The 18,181-nt window shown below is 41.3% G+C and overlaps 2 protein-coding genes across 2 annotated transcripts in view; both read right to left on the reverse strand.

Moving 5' to 3' along the window:
* sugt1 (SGT1 homolog, MIS12 kinetochore complex assembly cochaperone) overlaps positions 1-7,629 on the reverse strand; it is a 29,946-nt gene extending 22,317 nt beyond the window's left edge. The window contains exons 1-6 of the mRNA XM_080834974.1: positions 7,433-7,629; positions 7,296-7,344; positions 6,653-6,743; positions 6,089-6,158; positions 4,330-4,400; positions 2,471-2,524 (exon numbers count right to left, since the gene is read on the reverse strand). Of these exons, the coding sequence (XP_080691100.1) occupies positions 2,471-2,524; positions 4,330-4,400; positions 6,089-6,158; positions 6,653-6,743; positions 7,296-7,344; positions 7,433-7,446 (349 nt within the window). The 5' untranslated portion in view covers positions 7,447-7,629. The remainder of the gene's footprint in view (positions 1-2,470; positions 2,525-4,329; positions 4,401-6,088; positions 6,159-6,652; positions 6,744-7,295; positions 7,345-7,432) is intronic.
* A 2,989-nt stretch (positions 7,630-10,618) lies between these two features.
* Positions 10,619-16,192, reverse strand: LOC308363159 (ETS-related transcription factor Elf-1-like; the record flags this gene model as incomplete). The annotated part of the gene is made up of 7 exons (XM_080835944.1): positions 10,619-12,368; positions 12,689-12,881; positions 13,008-13,082; positions 13,177-13,326; positions 13,698-13,814; positions 15,509-15,659; positions 16,124-16,192. 7 exons carry the CDS (start codon positions 16,190-16,192, stop codon positions 11,210-11,212), a joined length of 1,914 nt encoding a protein of 637 aa, XP_080692070.1. The 3' UTR covers positions 10,619-11,209.
* Between the last annotated feature and the right edge of the window lie 1,989 nt (positions 16,193-18,181).

Below are 18,181 nucleotides of genomic sequence, written 5' to 3' on the forward strand. Positions count from 1 at the left end.
CTCTGGCCTTCTAGGCTGGTGTCTGTGGCTCTAGCCTTTTTCACATACCAAACCCGAAATTTTCATTCCCACTCAGTCTTTCATAACGATACAGTCGCTGAGGTAGTGAGTGTCGTGGGTGTCCCACCAGACTGCCTTTAATAAGATGCTACGGAGCGCGAACCTACGCAAGATGTGTAAAACATGAAAGAACTCATACCAGTTAACATACCTTAGGGAATCATCTTAACAGTTGGCAGGTGCTAGTGTGTGTTAATTAGTGCTGTCAAAAATGACATGTACAATTTAGTCATTAATTTGGAATAATTTATGTGTGTTAACGAAATTACCGAAGCTGCCTGGGTTTTGTTATTATTTCTGTTAGTGTATGTGTGGTTACAAAATCTCGGGGCATCCAACGTACACCTGACATGGAGCTTGGTTGAATTCACAAGCTTGCAAGTTTACTGAGCACTTCAACGTGCGACTAAACCCACAGGATGTCCACGCATTTTAACTACATTGCCAGTAGCTCCCTCCAAAGTATGTTGCTCCCTTAAAGTCTGTCTATCTTCTCTGCATCTTCATCTCAATCCCCGTTTAAAAAATAAAACTCCCTTCAAACTTTATGGGCTACAATAAATATGCCTTTCAACCGTCAGTCACTTTTGATGGCCTGGATGGTTATGATTGGAAATTTGTAGTTCACAAAAGGAAAAGGAAAAGTTTTATATATATATAAAAAAATGCGATTGAACAATAGTATTTTAATTTAAATAAACTTCCTTTGTGTTGATTTTACATTAATTCAGTGATTTTACATTAACATATCTGTTATTACAAGCTTCAGTGTTAAGAAGAAAAAAAAGTGTGATTAAAAGTGAGATTCATTTTCACCAATAAAAAGCTGTCTTCAGAGTGATCACAAACTCTTGCAGAGTTTATCAAATGGCTTTAAATCAAACAATCCTTAGAGAAGACATCAGTGAGAGAAGGGTTCACTCTGATATCAATGTAGTGAATGAAGGAGAAGTCCCCTCTTCCCCTTGCCCTCCTCGAACACATTAATCCAATGGTTCCAATTCCCACTGGAGCAGTGGCAGAAGACTATCGTTGATGTTGCCAGGTCGCTACTGTATCGATTAACGATTCCACTTTACAGTTAAGCGTCCATTCACAACCAACACCACAACAGTAATAAACGTGGCAATAAATAAATGAGTTTCAGTGCGAGTGGGAAAGCCATATCTGTTTTTCTCCTCACTTCACACGCCAAAAATACACAAAGCCATAGTGCTCTTCTGGGAAATTATGTTTAGCGATTTCAATATCCAGAGTGACTACATGGACCAGATTCTAGCACAACCATAAAACATGTATCAGGCCATTTTGTTTGTGACAGCTCGCAATACAAAATAAAGACAGAACTGTGTCAATGTCACAACTCTACTGGCTACAAAATGAATGTGTTACTGGTTAAAAAGAATATATATATATATATATGCTGGCACACTACTCCTTTAAAAAGAAATCCACTTGGAACCAAGTGAGATGAAGTTACTGGGACGATGGCCATAGGATACTATTCACTATAGGTGAACCCCTGTGCGAGATCCAAGGGACACCAGTGCCGGGTGAAGCACTTGCAAGGTTCATACACATTTTGACCAACATAATTCCATGCCTTTGAGGCAAATGTCAATGACCATACATTCTTTGAAACAACTGTGTATACAACAACAACAACAACAAGGTTGGTCATAAACACTAGGTCAAACCTTTGAATAGAAAGGTCCCAAGACCATACCTGCCCTTAAACTTTACGGATATTCTACTTGCATTAACCCTTTCTTAACTTTTTGGAATTCTCCATCTCCAACTCGAAAACGAGGTGATGTGTATATTAGCCAAAATAATTCCCAGATGAGGCTTTAGACTGAACATCTAACTACAAATACAGCCCAAAACATTGATGAGAGCTCCACATCAAAAGCCACAGATATAAAAGAGACCTACATGCAGTTAATCATTATTAGGGATATGAAGCTACGGTACGCTAAATTAACTCAAGAAAATCAGCCAAGAACCAAGCCAAGTTTTGCAATCATGTTAACTAAATACATAGATACTTATTATCTATTGATGCCATGCCTTGCCTGTGCACCTTTATTATCATCACTTATGTTAGTATCAAGTAGAGGTATGGACAATGTGGGGTAAGGCACTCAAAGCTACTGTCACACTTCTACCATGTAAAAACACTTCAGGGGTATTATGCTTATATTAACTAGTTTATTTATTGTATTACAGTTTGTTTTAACTATGTTCTTACTATGTACTGTGGCACTCTGAGATTCAGCTAAATGTAGAGTGCGCTATAAGTTAAATTTATTTGTATTATTATTATAGGGGTGTTTCTCTACTGCATTTATACTCAGCATCACAGATAATCAACTGGTGCTTCCTATAGGCACCAGGCTAACACACTTACTCTGCATCGAGTGATCACAGCGCTCTAGCCATATCTGGAATGAGTCGTCGGAGCCTGAGGGAGAGAGGGAATCAGAAATGGGTTCATTGCTAAACGCAGGTTTCCACAGACAAGGAATGTGTCTCTTATTGTGTGGCGCAATCAAGGTAGAAATACAAAGGGGTTTATAGTTTACATAATTAGCAGACACTTTTGCTCTAGGCGACTTACAAAAACATTACATTACAAACATTTGTAAAAACAACATTGAGAAAATTAGGTAATAGGTATAATAAAAATATAATTTAGAAAACAATATTATGTATCATTTCAAAGCAAAGCAATCAATAATAATAATAATAGTAAGACCAATAGGCAAAACTATGAATGTGTTTAAAGTTATAAAGTAGGCCTCAAGCTAAATAACTAATAAGACAAATGCTGTTTACAAAGACAGTTTACCACAAAAGAAACAAATACTGAACATCCCAATTTGAATATAAATTTACATAAAATGTGTACAAGAATAAATTAAGCAGGCAGCTTAAGGAGTTTGGGGAGAAGAAAAGGGTTTCAGAGTGGCAGATTGGGCCTTTTCAACACTTAAAGCTCCTCTGTAACCTCTGACCCTTAAGACACACGGCCTCTGCCTCCGCGTCTGCCAGCACACGTCAAAGAGATTACACACATCTCAATCAGACTTCTTTGAACCAGTAGCTCCTATGGCTGAAGTCAGATGTATGGTAATTTTTCAGCCAAGGTAGTAGCTGGAAAGTGTTTCTGAAGGTATGTACTAGGTGCACACATGAGGAGAACACATGAGGAGAACCCAATAGGACCACAGATCGCCCTCTTACAGCATTCTGCATTATAAACTCTTTTTTTTTTTTTTTTTACACACATTTTCTCGTACTCAGTGTGTTCAGGTAACAAGTTTAACTATAAACAAGGTAGAAAAGATAGGTATAAACAAATCAGAAAATGGTGAAATTTAATTTAATAAATTCAAACAAAATAATACATTTTTGGCTCAAAAGGCAATGATGCTCATATTTTTGCACAAGAAGTTTGAAGCTATAGTGTGTACAGAGTGTGTGTGTTTTGTATGTATTTATATTTATAGTGTACTTTTAAACAGTTCATATATTGTTCAATTTGAAGAAAAAAAATTGCCTTGGCAATAAAAAAGCCTTTCTTAAATGTCGTCAATCGTTGTTTTCTTGCTTTAAAAAAAAAAAAGTATCAGTTCAGGCACCGTTTAGGCACCGGTATCGGATAAAACTCAAGCGATACCCATCCCTATTCATGAGTTCAATGGATGCCAGAATTGTGAAGTTGATATCAAAGAAGGGGTCCTATGTTAACATGTAACTTGACCTGTCAAGATGTTTTTGATTAAAACTTTTTTTGATTTCAGTAAATATGGCCTCTTAATGCTGCAAATTCAACAAATGACAATTTTTAGTTCTTTACAACCTATAAAATATCTTGAAACTCTGAGACTTTGAAAATCTGCATAATAATTTGGAACACTGCATTTTGAGTTTTTTATTTTTGAAAAAAATATTGTTTTCATTGGGAGGTTTGTTCAATAAAATTTGAATTATACTCTAACAGTTGATGACTTGAAAATTATACTGACTGAATGTGCATTACTATTTAGGAAAATCTGAGCAGAGTGTAATTTGCATAATAAAGTGGAACGCGGTGTATATTGGCCAAACAAATTAGGCAGTTACATTTCCATCTAAATCAGGGCAGATTTAGTGCAGTCGATGTGTATTTGTGTGAAGTTTCTAAGCCCTACAGCGTCATGCATGTAGTTGTGATTAGGGGTCGTTTTTAAATCAAACTTAGAGGCTTACAGGCTGAAGACTCACCGTCAAGCTTCTGTCCCTCCAGCAGGGCCTCGTATGCAGACTGGAAGTTGTTAAGATGGTACTCAGCAATTCTGAAAAGACACGAGTAAGTGCAGATGTAACAGTAGCCAGTTTCAATGACACCTTAAGAGACGTTTAAGCAACAGATGCTAAGACCCATGGGTTTAAGCCTCCTTGCTAGCATGCCCGCCTCCCATGTCCGAGGTTGCGAGTTCGAGCCCGGGCGGGACTGTGCTTTTACTTACAACACACTTTTAATTGGTGCTGTGACCTGGATTGGTAGTTCAGGGGAGTAAGTGTAACGCTAGCCAACGGGTACAGTGCTGTGCAGTTAGTAAACCTCACTCCCTGACAGCTTGAGAGAGGTGCTAGCGACAGACGCTAGCTTCCATGGGTTGTAGTCACCTTGCTAGCACGCCTACCTCCTATGTCTGAGGTTGTGTGTATGAGTCCGGTGCGGGACTGAGCTTGTCTATGCAGGTTAAATGGGTGGCGTGACCCAGAGTCAGGTTAGACTGCACTCATAGCAGCAGTCTCTAGGAGGGGTCTAGCCCTAACCTGACTCGAACCAATGGACTTTGCCCCCTCGGTTGTACTTTCTACCTCCCCCAGTTGAAGTTTTAAGTGTAGCCTATAGGAAAATAGCAAAAACTAAAATGTTGGAGGAGACACATAAAGAATGAAAGACCTTCTTTAAGTTTTTCACCCATAAAATATTTGAAGCTTGTTATCTGATATCTTAGCCCACTGAACAAACAGCATTCAAACATGGTTCTGAAAAATAGTGGTTATTTCAGAGCCATAGACTTTGTTGTTTGTTGTGAACCGCCAAGAGATTAATTCGATTTTAACATCACTGCATGCAGTATGCAATGTGATTTCAAAAAGTTAAAACATTCACACTAAAGCTAGTTCGCTTGCTAAATAGGTAGTATAACTTTCGCCATCTGGTTACATAGCTTGTTTGCTTAGCCAAAAGCAGTTTAGGAATAAGGATGGCTATTAGAACATGGCTTTGTAACAAAAAACTTAAAAAACATAAAGACGACTGCTGTGGCCAGTAGCCCCTGCAACAGATATGACATTGCCGAACCCGAACTTGATCGGCTAGCTTCACCAGCCGCAGAAGATGTTACCCCAGCGATAAGCAAGGACAGAATAGGGGCCACAGTGGTCCCTCAAAAAACTCTGTTTTTACTTCATGACCCTGACACTGTTGGCTATTATTTTGTTGATTTTAACAGTCACCTCTCAGTGGTCAGATTCGTTCATAAATTTAGCATCTTGTACACCTACGTTTCGAGTGCTCAGATTCCTTAAATCGTGCAAGGACACTCAGGTTTAGTACTGGTTTCACCACTGCTGTGAAATAAGTAGTCTTTGTGTCGTTGTTAAATAGCCAGAGGCTATTGCATGGTTAAATCTATTTATTTAATTTAACTTACCACTAAACCAATTTTAGGTAGTGACCTGGCAATCTGCTGCAAACATATTCATTTTATATTATGGCTATGTCGCACAAACACATGGAAAAGATAAGGTAGGGAAAAGTTTGCATATAGTCAAAATCCCTTTAAATTGCCACTAGCAGGGTGAAAAAATGTCCAGAAGTAGGCATAGAGGGATAACAGCCTCCTCCTTTAACTATATATAACGATTTTCACTACTCAAGATTTTCAGATCAATCGCTACTCCTTCGCGATTGGCCTGGATGGCAGCATAAATGTTTTATAATGATCATATAAAACGTTCCACCCACCCTGTTCTCAGAAAGGCGAGGGCTAAACCTGGCTCAAGCTTCTGGGCTGTTTTGGCATCATCTGCTGCACCTGCAGAAGACAATAACAAACAGTGACAAGATCAGTTACAACTGAGATTACCCAGTTTCACTCTTTATCAATGCTTGCAGTTGGTGGTTTGGTTTTGTATCAGACCACATTCATGGCTGGAGTGAAGCATTGTGGTGACCAATAGGTGGTCCCTATAGCATTAAATGCCCTAAAGTGAACACTAAGAAGATCTGGCAGTGGCAGCAAACTATTTCAAAATGAACAATGCAAATAAAGACAACCATACACTTTTACAAAGAGAGAGGCTGTTTCTCACACAAGGGTATTTCTAGTACATGCACACAGGTTCCATCTGAATTCCATGAAGACACTGGATTTGTTTGTCTAGATGAGGGAAAGGCAATTACAGCTACCACAGTAGGCAACGTCTGAATGGAAGTTGGAGACAGCTATTTCCAACATTTACGAATAACAGTCAAGTGTGTATGTGTAAAGTGCCTGTGGTTTTAACTTGTATATCAAACATTACTTACGACTATAATTTTTAAGCAGAATGTGGGCGTAAGCTCGTTGACAGAGCCATTCAGCATTATTAGACGATTCCTCCAAAGCCCCGTTGAGTTCCTGAAGAGAGGATGCCAGTTGGCTAGTGACTTTTAGCTAGCTCACTTGCCTACGTTATAGCGTTATGCTAACAATCCATCAACTAGCTAACTGACATGGTTAGTTCATTACAATTAACCAACAATCTCACTAAACTATCAACTTAAATACGGTTACCTGTTACTTAGCTGGCTGGCTAAAAGCTAACTAGCTCGCTACAGCATGTTGCTATTTGACAAGAACCAGTTAGCTCTGTGATAAGGCTAGCTATCTATCCTAGATAGCTAGCTAAAAACGTCAGTTACCTTGCCAGCATTTAACGTTAGTTTGCGAGCAGGAAGACTATTCAAGCTATGCTAGCAGGTTTGCTTGTAATGTTACACTGATCATGTCATATTCTGCGCTGGCTAACAGTTTATCTTATTATCCTAAATTATACCATGAACCGTTAAAGAGACATTGCAAGAGTATCTCTGCCTACAAATAATGAACAAAGTTTATAAAAGGTTGTCGTTTTCTACTGGACATCCAGCTAGCCTGCTAGCCAGCAGTTAACGGTGGTGGTTTGTTTACCTCCAGAGCTTTCTGTGGATTCTCGTTTATGAAAGTATCAGGAAAACTCCTGCAATGACAAATCACAGAACATTTAATAAAGACCAAAGAGTGGGATCCTGTTTTAATTAAAATGTCTGGACAAAGTGGCGTCCTACCTCTCGTTTGCCATTATTGCGCGCCTGTTTCTTCCACCTGACGTCTAGAAAGTTCTAGATGAGGGAAATATGATGAAGCTACCGGGTTGTCGTTTCAGCTAGCTGGGGATGGAACTTTCGTTTCCAACATAGCTAACCTACTGGAAACGGCAGTAGGCTACAGGAGTCAACATTGACAGCAAGCAAAAAGGCTTGGTGTTCAGTAGCCTACCACCTAGTGAATGGGAGGCTTGAGTGTTCTGACGACGGTGAATGCTGAATAAGATTACGAAAAGCGACAGAATGACACATGACTAGGCCAGACAAGTTAACATTTGCTATTTACTGAATCCACATCTTAAAAACTCAGATTTTGTGGATTCAAAAGAATACAAGTTAATATATGTCTATTCATTTTGGCATGTTACAGCCAAGTGTCTTGTCAAATTCAAACATTTTAAGTATAGAGATTACTGGACTGGAAGAGGTTAGGGCATTTGCACAAACGAACCGTTATCATTGGAGGTCAACCAACTTTGCAACTACGCACATTTTTGCAACTGAGACTTTGTTATGCCTTGTTCTGTCTTATGCCAAGTCAGCATGATTCCAAGTAGAGAGCCAAATGCCACTCAAATCAGGTTCTGATTAATTCTACCTCTTACTTCTTCTGCATGGCACAAGTCATAAAATAATGGTTTGTGTAAGGTAATCTCATCCCTATTGAATAATTACACCTGTCCAGTCCTAGATTCCAAGCTTCACTCAGGCATTGGCATGTGGTGCGCTAACAGGAGTGGTTAATACGTTTCTCAGGCATGCCTGGCTTACAAGTATATGTTTATTGCTTTTCTTGAAATTGTGCTGCAGATGCAAAGTTAATGTAGGTACTCAAAGTTACTGAATGTAGCCTACTCACAGAGCATGTGGTTCGTTATAGAATATTTACAGTGGCTTGCAGATGTATTCTAAATCATCACCATTTTCACAATTTCAAAAGATAGGCTACTTACACATCATTTCCCAATCGATATTTTTAATTGTTAACATTTATACTAAACGTTATTTTTATTATATAGGATATTTCCAAAGACAAAATTAAATGATCAGTCTGCTTACGTTAAAAATAAATACATTTAAACTGAAATATACAAGTTGCATGCAGTATTCAGATCCCTGTGCTTTCGAGACCCAGAGTAAGGAAGATGACAAATTATTCACAAATGATACAGAGGTAGCCTACTACTTATTTGACCACAGTTGACCATAATTAGGCACAACTTATGAGCGCTTAAAGTAGAGATCTCCTTTTGGATCTAAAAACACTTTGGCAAAGGTAAGAGTCATCAGCCAGGTTGTTGAATAACAGACTAAATGAAGACTAAAAAGACATTTAATAGTAAATTAAATGCTTAAGTGAGGAAAATACTACATGAAAACATCTAAGTGTTTTCATTTCCAATTGAGCACCATTGGATCCATATGAATAAAGTGGAAGTTGCATCACCCTGATGCTTTGTAGAAAAGCCTGTCCCCTAAACCAAGCACCAAGCATCAAAGGGAGATATTAACGGTGACAGAGGCCAGCACTGTCCACATATCAACCCGAAAAATCTGTGTCGGAAAGTTCAGTGGCTGGAATTGGGTTGCAGGTGTAAGAGTCCACAAAAATAATAAAACTATGTTGTAGACACTGTTTTAGAAGATCAACATTAAAGCACGTTTTGAGGTTGCTAAGATATGGGAAAAGGTCATATGGTTTATGGTCATATGACACCAAAATACAGCTTTTTGGCAGGTCCTCAAAGTGCCATATGTGGCATAAATCTATCACTGTCAGTGCCTCAAAGTACACCATCACAATCATGAAATATGGCAGCTGAAGCCTTATGCTGTGGAGATATTTCTCAGGAAACTGGAATTGAAGGGAGGATGAATGGATATAAAATCTACACAATATCACAAGAAAACCAGTTGCAGCCTGTTGTAAAACTGGAGCTGGATGGATTACCTGCCAGTTGGACAGTTACCCCAAGCACAAAGCTAAAGCATCACTGTAGTGGCTAAAAAACAGTGGATATTCTAGAATGACTCAGTCAAACCTCTGATCAAAATTCTTTGACAAAAGGGGTTCTCCACCAAGTATAAATATTTTTTTAAATAGTTTTTTGAATTTTAGTAGACAAATAACTTATTAAGCCTATACTTCACAGCATCCATGTTCACAATGACAATATATGGGTAAGTATCTTTTGTATATGGCACATTTGTGAAAATGTAAATTTTATTTCATAAATACAAATAGGAGGCATACATGTCATCAATGTATCTAATTCTACTCAATAAAATGTATGAAACTTCAGATTATATACCAGTATAAAACAAAGCTTCGGTTATTTGGATTGTACAATATATTTGTCATTTTAGTTTCTACAATGGTTTTGTGGACATCACATCACGCAATAGGCTGTTTTCATGAGGGCAGGAATGTAAATGAATGGCCTTTGCACACTCAATGATTTCCGTGTACTTGTGAAGAGGTCAGCATGAATATAATGGAAATAAATGAATAGGATAAAATCACACATCATTTATGACATAAATACAAAGCATATGATGCAGGACAGAGAGGCATGTTATTTTTGCATAGGTCACAAGAGATGACAGACTTTAGGCAATAAATACAGAAATTCCAATGAGGCACCGAGAAGGCATTATGTGCCACCCCTAATGCATGCTGGGATCAAGCACTTCCTGGTGGCATGCTATGACACTGTCAACTGGACAGCACATCCAGATAGGGCCATCAATGTACTAGTACAAAGTAAGGTTCACAAACTACCAGTTTTGCATTATGTTAGTAGGACGATTCCAAGACTGCAAAATGCTCTTGCTTTATTTCAGAGCTTTGTCTCCCTGAGGGGAAAGTTACAAAAATGAAACAGAAACAAAACAATTTTTTTTTTTTTTGTAAATATTGTTTGTTAGACAAACAACCGTTGCACCACGACTGACACAAGGCACCAGCAACATGTAATCATTCAGGACCTTTGGTGTGACCCTTTTCACATAGTGCAGTACTAATGAAACTATCCTATCCAGACGCTCCTGTGAATCATCCATGAGCAACATTCTGGCCTATCTGGAAAACATTCCACAGAATTTCCTTCTGTTCTTTTACACATATATGCATTCCTTTGTCTTTTCCACAGACGGGTGGTCCATTGCGTTATAAAACTCTTTTTTAATATATATATATATATTTGGTCTAATCTGTGTGAGGTTTCTATAGCAATTGAGTGTTGGAATGATTATGGCTTTATCCACAGTTATTACATAAGGCTGCTCAACTCTATGGCTTGGTTTTTCCCTTCCTGCATTCACTAAACAGTTACCATGGAACAAAAATGTTATTTCTTGCATTGGAGGCACTGTGTAATTATAAAGTCACCAAATGTGTCTTTGGGGAAAGCTGACAGTATTTTCAATGTTAGGCCACTTGTGTGTGGTTAAGAGTACTTTACACTGCAAGACAACTGTGGTTTGTTCAAGGATTCAAGATATTAGGCATGACACAATTGCATTATTATAAAGGCAGAAAGTACAGAGTACATTTGGAGAAACGTTCCAGTGCATGTTATTTTTATAAAAAAACGAAAATATAGACACAGAACAAAAGATTCTTTTCACAAAGCCCCATGTTCCGTGAGCTTCTCTGGTCCATTAAACCAACAGTATTCCCTGGATTTCATTTTTAAAGAAGGATTTGCTTCTTTCTGGCCTTCAGTCTTCAGCAGCTCACATACTGGAGTTGAAGCCCACCCAGGAATCATTGATGATCATGATGCTGAGCGGCTCCATCTTCATTTTCAGCTGGTTTTCAAAGTCCTCCCCTCCCTCCGTCTCCTGGGGGGTAACAAAGGTCGTCTCCGTGGCTACCGGACCTCCTTGGTCTTCCCTGTTCTCGTAGTCATCAGACAAAAGGTTCTTCTCTGGGTCTGTTGCTGTGACAACCGAGTGAATGACAGTGCCTGGAGGTTGGGAGACCAACTGTTGCCCGGCAGCACCAACAAGCGTTAAGGTTGTTGTGGCCGGGCCTAGTGACGTGGCCGGTGTGCCGTCGGGCATGACTTGGACGGGGGTTTCTGTTTGGAGCAAGTCTGCCGATTGCTCCCCTCCCATGCTCTCCAGCATGAGCGTCAGCTGCTCGCCGGAGGGCACCTGCTGCATAAGGAGCTGAGGTGCGGCCATGAGCGTCCCGTTGGCGTCTACGGAGGGCGTGACGGGGATGAGCTGCAGCGTGACGATTTGAGTTGTAGGATTCTCTGTCTGGGTGTCTGTCTGGGTCTGGGGCTGTATCAGGGTTCCCTGCTCGGGGACGCTGTTGTCCTGCTTCTGGCGGAGGCTCCCCAGGAGCTGCGCCGTGCGGAAAACAGAACCATGGCGACCGGGCTGAAGTGACCGCACGTTCTGCAGGGTCTGCAGCATTTCCGCAGAGACGATGGGCAGGTGCTGCTGCTGGATGAGACCAAGGGCCCTGCCCTTCTTGTTAGCGCCGGTTCCACTCTCTGGTTTGTGAGCCCGCTGCCCTCCGTTCATAGCCCGGCGATGAGTCGCAGGGGCCCTAGCCCCTCTGGCAGATGGCTTTGTGGCAGGACTGGACAGTGTTGAAGAAGTAATTACAGTGGGTTTCTTAACAGACTCCGGGTCGCTTAAGGGTTCCTCATCGTCCACATCATCTTCAGAATCACCACTAACACCTTCGTCAACATCGTCGTCATCATCTTCATTATCATCATGATCAGCCTCATGCTGCATGTCATTGTCGTCTCCTCCTCCTCCTTCCCCATCGCCTTCATCGTCTGCGATGTACACCATGTCTTTAGGCAGTTCAGCAAACTGGTATACCAGCCTCTGGCCCTCCACCTTATTCAGTATCCCACGCTGGTAGTAGTATCTGCAATAACAAGCAACAGATATCGTTATAGGGTTTCTCCTGCATAGATTTCTGGGTCACCAAAGCGGAGAGGGTTGCACCTGCTATGAGTACATTTGACTGATACTTATCGGTCAGTTTGTTGCTGCTACACTTCACTACTGATCCTTATTAAGGTAATGCTAAATCTATCCTCCCCTTTCTAAACTTAAATGATTATTGTACCCAGAGAACGTGAGATTAAACACTTATAACATAGGATGGCGTGATGTACATCCGTATTGTTTATCAAATCTGAAAAAAAGAAAGATGTGAAGCCTTGATCGTCCTATATGACGTACCTCAGGGCCCTGCCCATTGTTTCATAGTTCATGTCCGGCTTGTTTTTGTGCTTTCCCCAGAGCTGGGACACTGCTTTGGAGTCCACCAGTTTAAAGATGCCCTTCTCCCTGTTGGTCCACTTTATGTACCTGGGACAGGCATTCCTGTCCTGCAGTAAGGCCATTAGGAACTCCCAGAGGTACAATGTGTTTCCTGCGGCAACAAAGAAAGAAATTCCATTAAACAAAAGGAAGCTGGTGTGATATGTGTGATGTCACTGTATTTGTTGTTCTCTCTTATTACACATTATTGGCCAACAGAGAAAAGAATGCTATATACCTCTGCCATCTTTGCTTTTTTTTATGTTAATATCTGGTATGGGGGAGCCCGTCCTCTGGCGCTTTGGTTTTCTTGCTGTTGAAACAGGAATCACATTATTTATCCACTTAGTGTTTAGTTTGCTTTTAATGAATTTACAGTTTGTCACAGTGGGTCTTGTTCGGGGTACCTTTTTTGGTCTTTGGCTGCTGAGTGACCGATTCGACCTCAACATCCCGCTGAAGCTGAAGTTGCCACTGTGGTTGCCCCTGGAGGCCGTCTGACAGGAGGGACACATGGTTAAGTGGAGTGGCGAAGACATCGCTTAGGAAAACGTGTGCTGCAGAGAAATCGCAAAGGCTCGTGGGCATGCAAGACAAACAGGGTAATGCTCTCCAACACATTTAGCCAGACAGGTTTATGGTACCAGTGTAAAGATGTTTTTGTTTCTTGTTATAGGTGACCAATCATGTCAGTCCAGATGGAATTTCAGATACAGTAGAGATAGAGTTCAGCAGTTCATTTATTTAAAAATAAATAAACACTCAAAGGGGGTGGTCTACTTCTCCTCCTCACGATTAGACGATGACTAGCATGCATTAATATCATTAATCCAAAAAGGATGGTAGATTTAGAAAGGCGATGACTTTTGTTCCGTTTTTCTTTCTCCCCAGGGGGAGACAGTCCTAAACAATCCAGACTGTGACTCACAGAGGTGTTTCTCATCCAGGGTGAGGTTGAGTGAGGAAGGGGAGTCCATGTTGAGCAAGGCTTCAGCAGCTTCTATAGTCTCCATAGTGTCTTCCTCCCCACTCTGAAAAGCGTCCACTGCAGCAAGAAAACAACGAGGCGAACTCTTAGTAAAGAACGTAAAAAGGCGTGTTTTACTCTTTCCTACAGTTCATTTAAAATCCAAAGGGCAAGTTTATCTAGGCACGCAAAGTCAGACGTGGGAGAACCGAGATACACAAGAGATTTAAAAAATAAATGCTTGACAGAGAAGTTACACAGTGCATTCCATAAACTGCATCCAAACTTGTTCACCCACATGCCTCCATCTGAAGTCACTCCGTGTGTGGTTCATATCTAAGCGCTCTATAATCTAACTTAATAGGTTACACCGCTGGTGCCCTCCTCAGATGTAAACAGTTAGCCAGTTGATGCGACAAGGGCAGGTAAGTTACACAAAGTACACATTTTCGTCAAGAATATGCACAGTGCTTGATTTCAGTTGACAGAGGGGCGAAATAAACTACTTTCTCTGTCGAAGTATGGGTCAAATGCCGGAATTTTAACAACTTCGATGGCTGCTATGACGCATCGACACCCTACTGGCTACGTGCTAGCACAGCTAACCTGTTAGCATTAGAGTATGTTTGTCACCAGGCCTGAAACTTACTTCCGAAGAACGGGGGGACCTCAAAGCAGTGCAGTTTTATATGAAGTTTGGACGGAAACGACAGATTCCTTGTCAAGTGAAGGATGTTGGAAATCTAGCCACGACGTTTCGAGTAGGTCCAGCTGGCTCACAACTGACGTCAATATTATGTTCTATCTCACTTCCCTGGTCCATGTGCGACGGGAGAGGGGTGGGGTCTATACTCCTCTAGCACACACAAACTTCCACAAAGGGGAAGGTATCCCAACGGGCTGTTTGCACAGGTGAGGCCCTGGCGAAGACAGCCATTATTAAAAGCCGTAGAGGATTTGTTGCAAAGAAATATTTACACCTCTGCAACATCCTTTGTTCCTCTTTGACATAACGAACAATAGTTACCTTTAAAAGATGGTTGTTCCTGTCACCATCAAATTACAGCATGAAATAGTTTTATTTTTGTATATACTCCAATGCAGACATGACAGGCACACCTAAGTATTGAGGCCTTGGCTGAGGTATATTTGTAGGAAGAGACAGCTTTGTGGCCAGTAAGGTTTGGCTATAAGATATGGGATCCTTGAGCTTGCCTACAACAACTATAAACTAGTCTTTTAGGCTATTTTTTCTGAAAACAAGTATTTAGTTTTTCTGAAAACGACCCTTCAAAGCATGTAGCCTAGGCTATGCCCTTGAGGCTTGATGTCCGAGCACACACATTTGCATGTTTGCATCCTTTAGCCCAGTGAGTCTGATGCTTCTACTTTTCAATTTGCAACCAAAAAGAAGTGGCCATATGGGTCAAGAAACTGAAAGGTGGGCATGGTTGTAACCTTTTCAATCCAATTACTGCATTATTGTTGTGTAAGCCTGAAGGCAGATCAGAATGGTTGAGTCTGCATTAATTAGGCTATATCAAGTTGCAATACAGCTTTAAAAAATAGAATCACCAAGCGTTGGACAAGTCAACAGACACCTTAGGTGGAACCTTTAAAAAAATCTAAAACCAGAACATGGCATCAACCTCCAGGTGTTTTCTCATCATCACACACAAATACAATACAGTCAAATGCACGATAGCAGTGCCAAAAGACAATTAATTTGAATATGTTCTTTTCTATTTCAGACAGGAAGAAACCCTACACACCTGAGTAGGGAACATCCTCTGCGTCCTGATCGAGAGTTCCCAGATGAGCATGGGTGAGCTGCTGTTCACACACCAGACCTGAGTAGCCCAGCAGATGGGAGTGGGGCACCTGCTCCACAATCACAGCAGGGAAAGCAGTAGGATCCACAAGCTGCAGACATACATAGTCGACACACACGCACACACACACACACACACACACACACACACACACACACACACACACACAGACAGACACACAGATACAGACACACACACACAGACAGATACAGACACACACACACACACACACACACACACACACCACAAACAAGCACATAGACACATACATACTTAATCAGGAGGAAGCCGATTATAATCAATACCAGCTGTTACCAATCTGTAACTGTTTGGGAAACATATTGCTCATTTGTTGGATCATGCTAATGTGCTTCAGTGAAAACTAAGTAAATCAAAAAGTACAACATAAGTGTTACATTCAGATCGCTAAGCCTTGCTCCCTGAAAAAGGCCAGAAGTTTATATAAATAAAACTGAATTGAATTTAATCAAATTGAAGTTGTAGGTAGAAAGGCAGTTAGGTGGTTAAAAGCAGATATCTCGGATTCATGCTTACCTGCTGAAAGTGTTCTGTGTTGCCAACCATTTCTCTGTCTAGCTCAGCGTCCTGAGCCAAAGCTGCCATATTGGGGTGGGGGGGTTGGGTTGGGGGCGCTCAGTGTGTCATTGCAGTAGGCCTCTTAGGCATGCAGCATACCTCAACCAGAGTTTCCACACCCTACATCCAAGGCCTCAGGAGCCTGTTGCAATGAGACGCTTCAGAAAATCTTCCACTGGAGCAAAACTGTTTACAATCCATAGATTTTGTTTGTCAAGTATTTCCCTCTCAAAAGTGGAGCAGATGATAAGAGGTGGGGAGTGCAGTTAGAACCTGTGAGAACAGACAGAGAAGACAGCCATTACGCACACACAAACAACAGTCCACCATGGAGCGACTACAGCATTGTGCCCGACTTGGGGTGTTTAAACAGGCAAATGTCTCAAGCACACATCCAATGATAAGCGCTTTGAAATTGCACATCAAGGAGATGTGTCAGGCTTCGCAGAGCATATATACACAGAATGGTTCAGACACGCTAACCAGAATAAAACTGTCAAAAGCCCAGCAGCAACCACTCTTTCTGCCGAGCGATTATTTTTTACCCCCGCAAACCCCCTCCCCCATCGCTCTTTACCTTATCTCTGTACTGTGCTTTTCCGCAGGGCTCTGTAAACACTATTTGTTCTCGCCCTCCATTTCTTTTTTGCGCGCTCTCTCTCTCTCACACACACACTCTTTTGCTCTCTCGTTGCTTATCTGGCTCATAGACACAGCACACGAGAAAAGAGGAAGGAAGTGTCTGAGTGACGTCAGGGGGGGGGGGGGGGGGGGAGCGAGTAGGGGGTGCAGCTGTGGTCAGGCAGGCCAGACTCAGGCAAAATGTCAGCTCCTCTTTGACTGAGTTGTGTGTGTGTGTGTGTGTGTGTGTGTGTGTGTGTGTGTGTGTGTGTGCGCGCGCGCGCGCTGGGGTGGAGGGGCTTCTGTTTATGGCCATTTGTGGCGCAAGCAGTACTTGTTGTGAGTCGCAAGCGACCGCATTGCTCTAGGGCTGTGATATAATACAAAACAAAAAATGCCCTTTAGATTCCAACTAAGTTGAGGGTGTGTTTTTTGCTGTCAGTTCTTTTGTTTCAATGATGTTTTGTAGATCAATCGTAAGAAATGTCTTTGGTGTTTGGCATAGCTGAGGTTGAGCACCAGCCTCTTGGTTGTCTGTCTTCTCTTCCAACTTAAAGATTACAGCACATTCCTCTGAGTAAGCCATTCCCATCGTCAGACTGACAAATCACATCAAAATCATAAAAAGACAGAGCTTACCCAGCAACCATTATGCCAACAGGAGGCCTACCAGCAGAGGTCTCAGTGCACTTTTTCAGTGCTTATCTTATCCCATCCAACCAACAAGAATACATCATTCATAGACATAGGAATTCAATAAGGAATACATAGTTTGTCATACAATTGACCATGGTGAGGTCAGTACGCCTGCTGTATAAATGCCACTCACCTCATCACGAGCATTTACGACGTTTGGGGTACTGCCTGATAAAAATCCTGATTTACCGATGACCGCTGTTTTGTTTTAGGTTGTACCAGACCATCCAGTTGTCTATTTTACTTTCTTCTTGCCTTGCTTGTGTTTATGTTGTCAGAAGCCAACTTTCTCGCGGTTTTTATCTCCTACCTGCTCTCCCCCATTCCTCTCTGGCTCGCCACTCCCTCCTGTGGGTGTCGGGTTACAGAACGTAAGCATGGTGACCTCACCTTGACAACCAGTCTACTGCTACGGCTCACCTGAGAGCACGCCTATCTGAGCCTGTTTTACAGTGTCGGTGCAATTAACCCTTCAAAGGCAGACCTTCTACATTAGCACTATGAGCCTTTGATACTGTACCTCTACCACTGATTCAGACTCTACCACTGTTTAGATCTAATCTTCCCACAGGTATTTGGTTACCATACTAGTTGACAGACTAGTATCATCAATAATTGAGACCCGTTAAGTTACAAAATTGTGCTGTACTGCTCCAGTATACTTTTGTATTCTAGTGTATTTATGTCTTTTATTATGTC

Source organism: Sprattus sprattus, assembly GCF_963457725.1.
Source record: "Sprattus sprattus genome assembly, chromosome: 3".
Taxonomy (NCBI): Eukaryota; Metazoa; Chordata; class Actinopteri; order Clupeiformes; family Clupeidae; genus Sprattus; species Sprattus sprattus.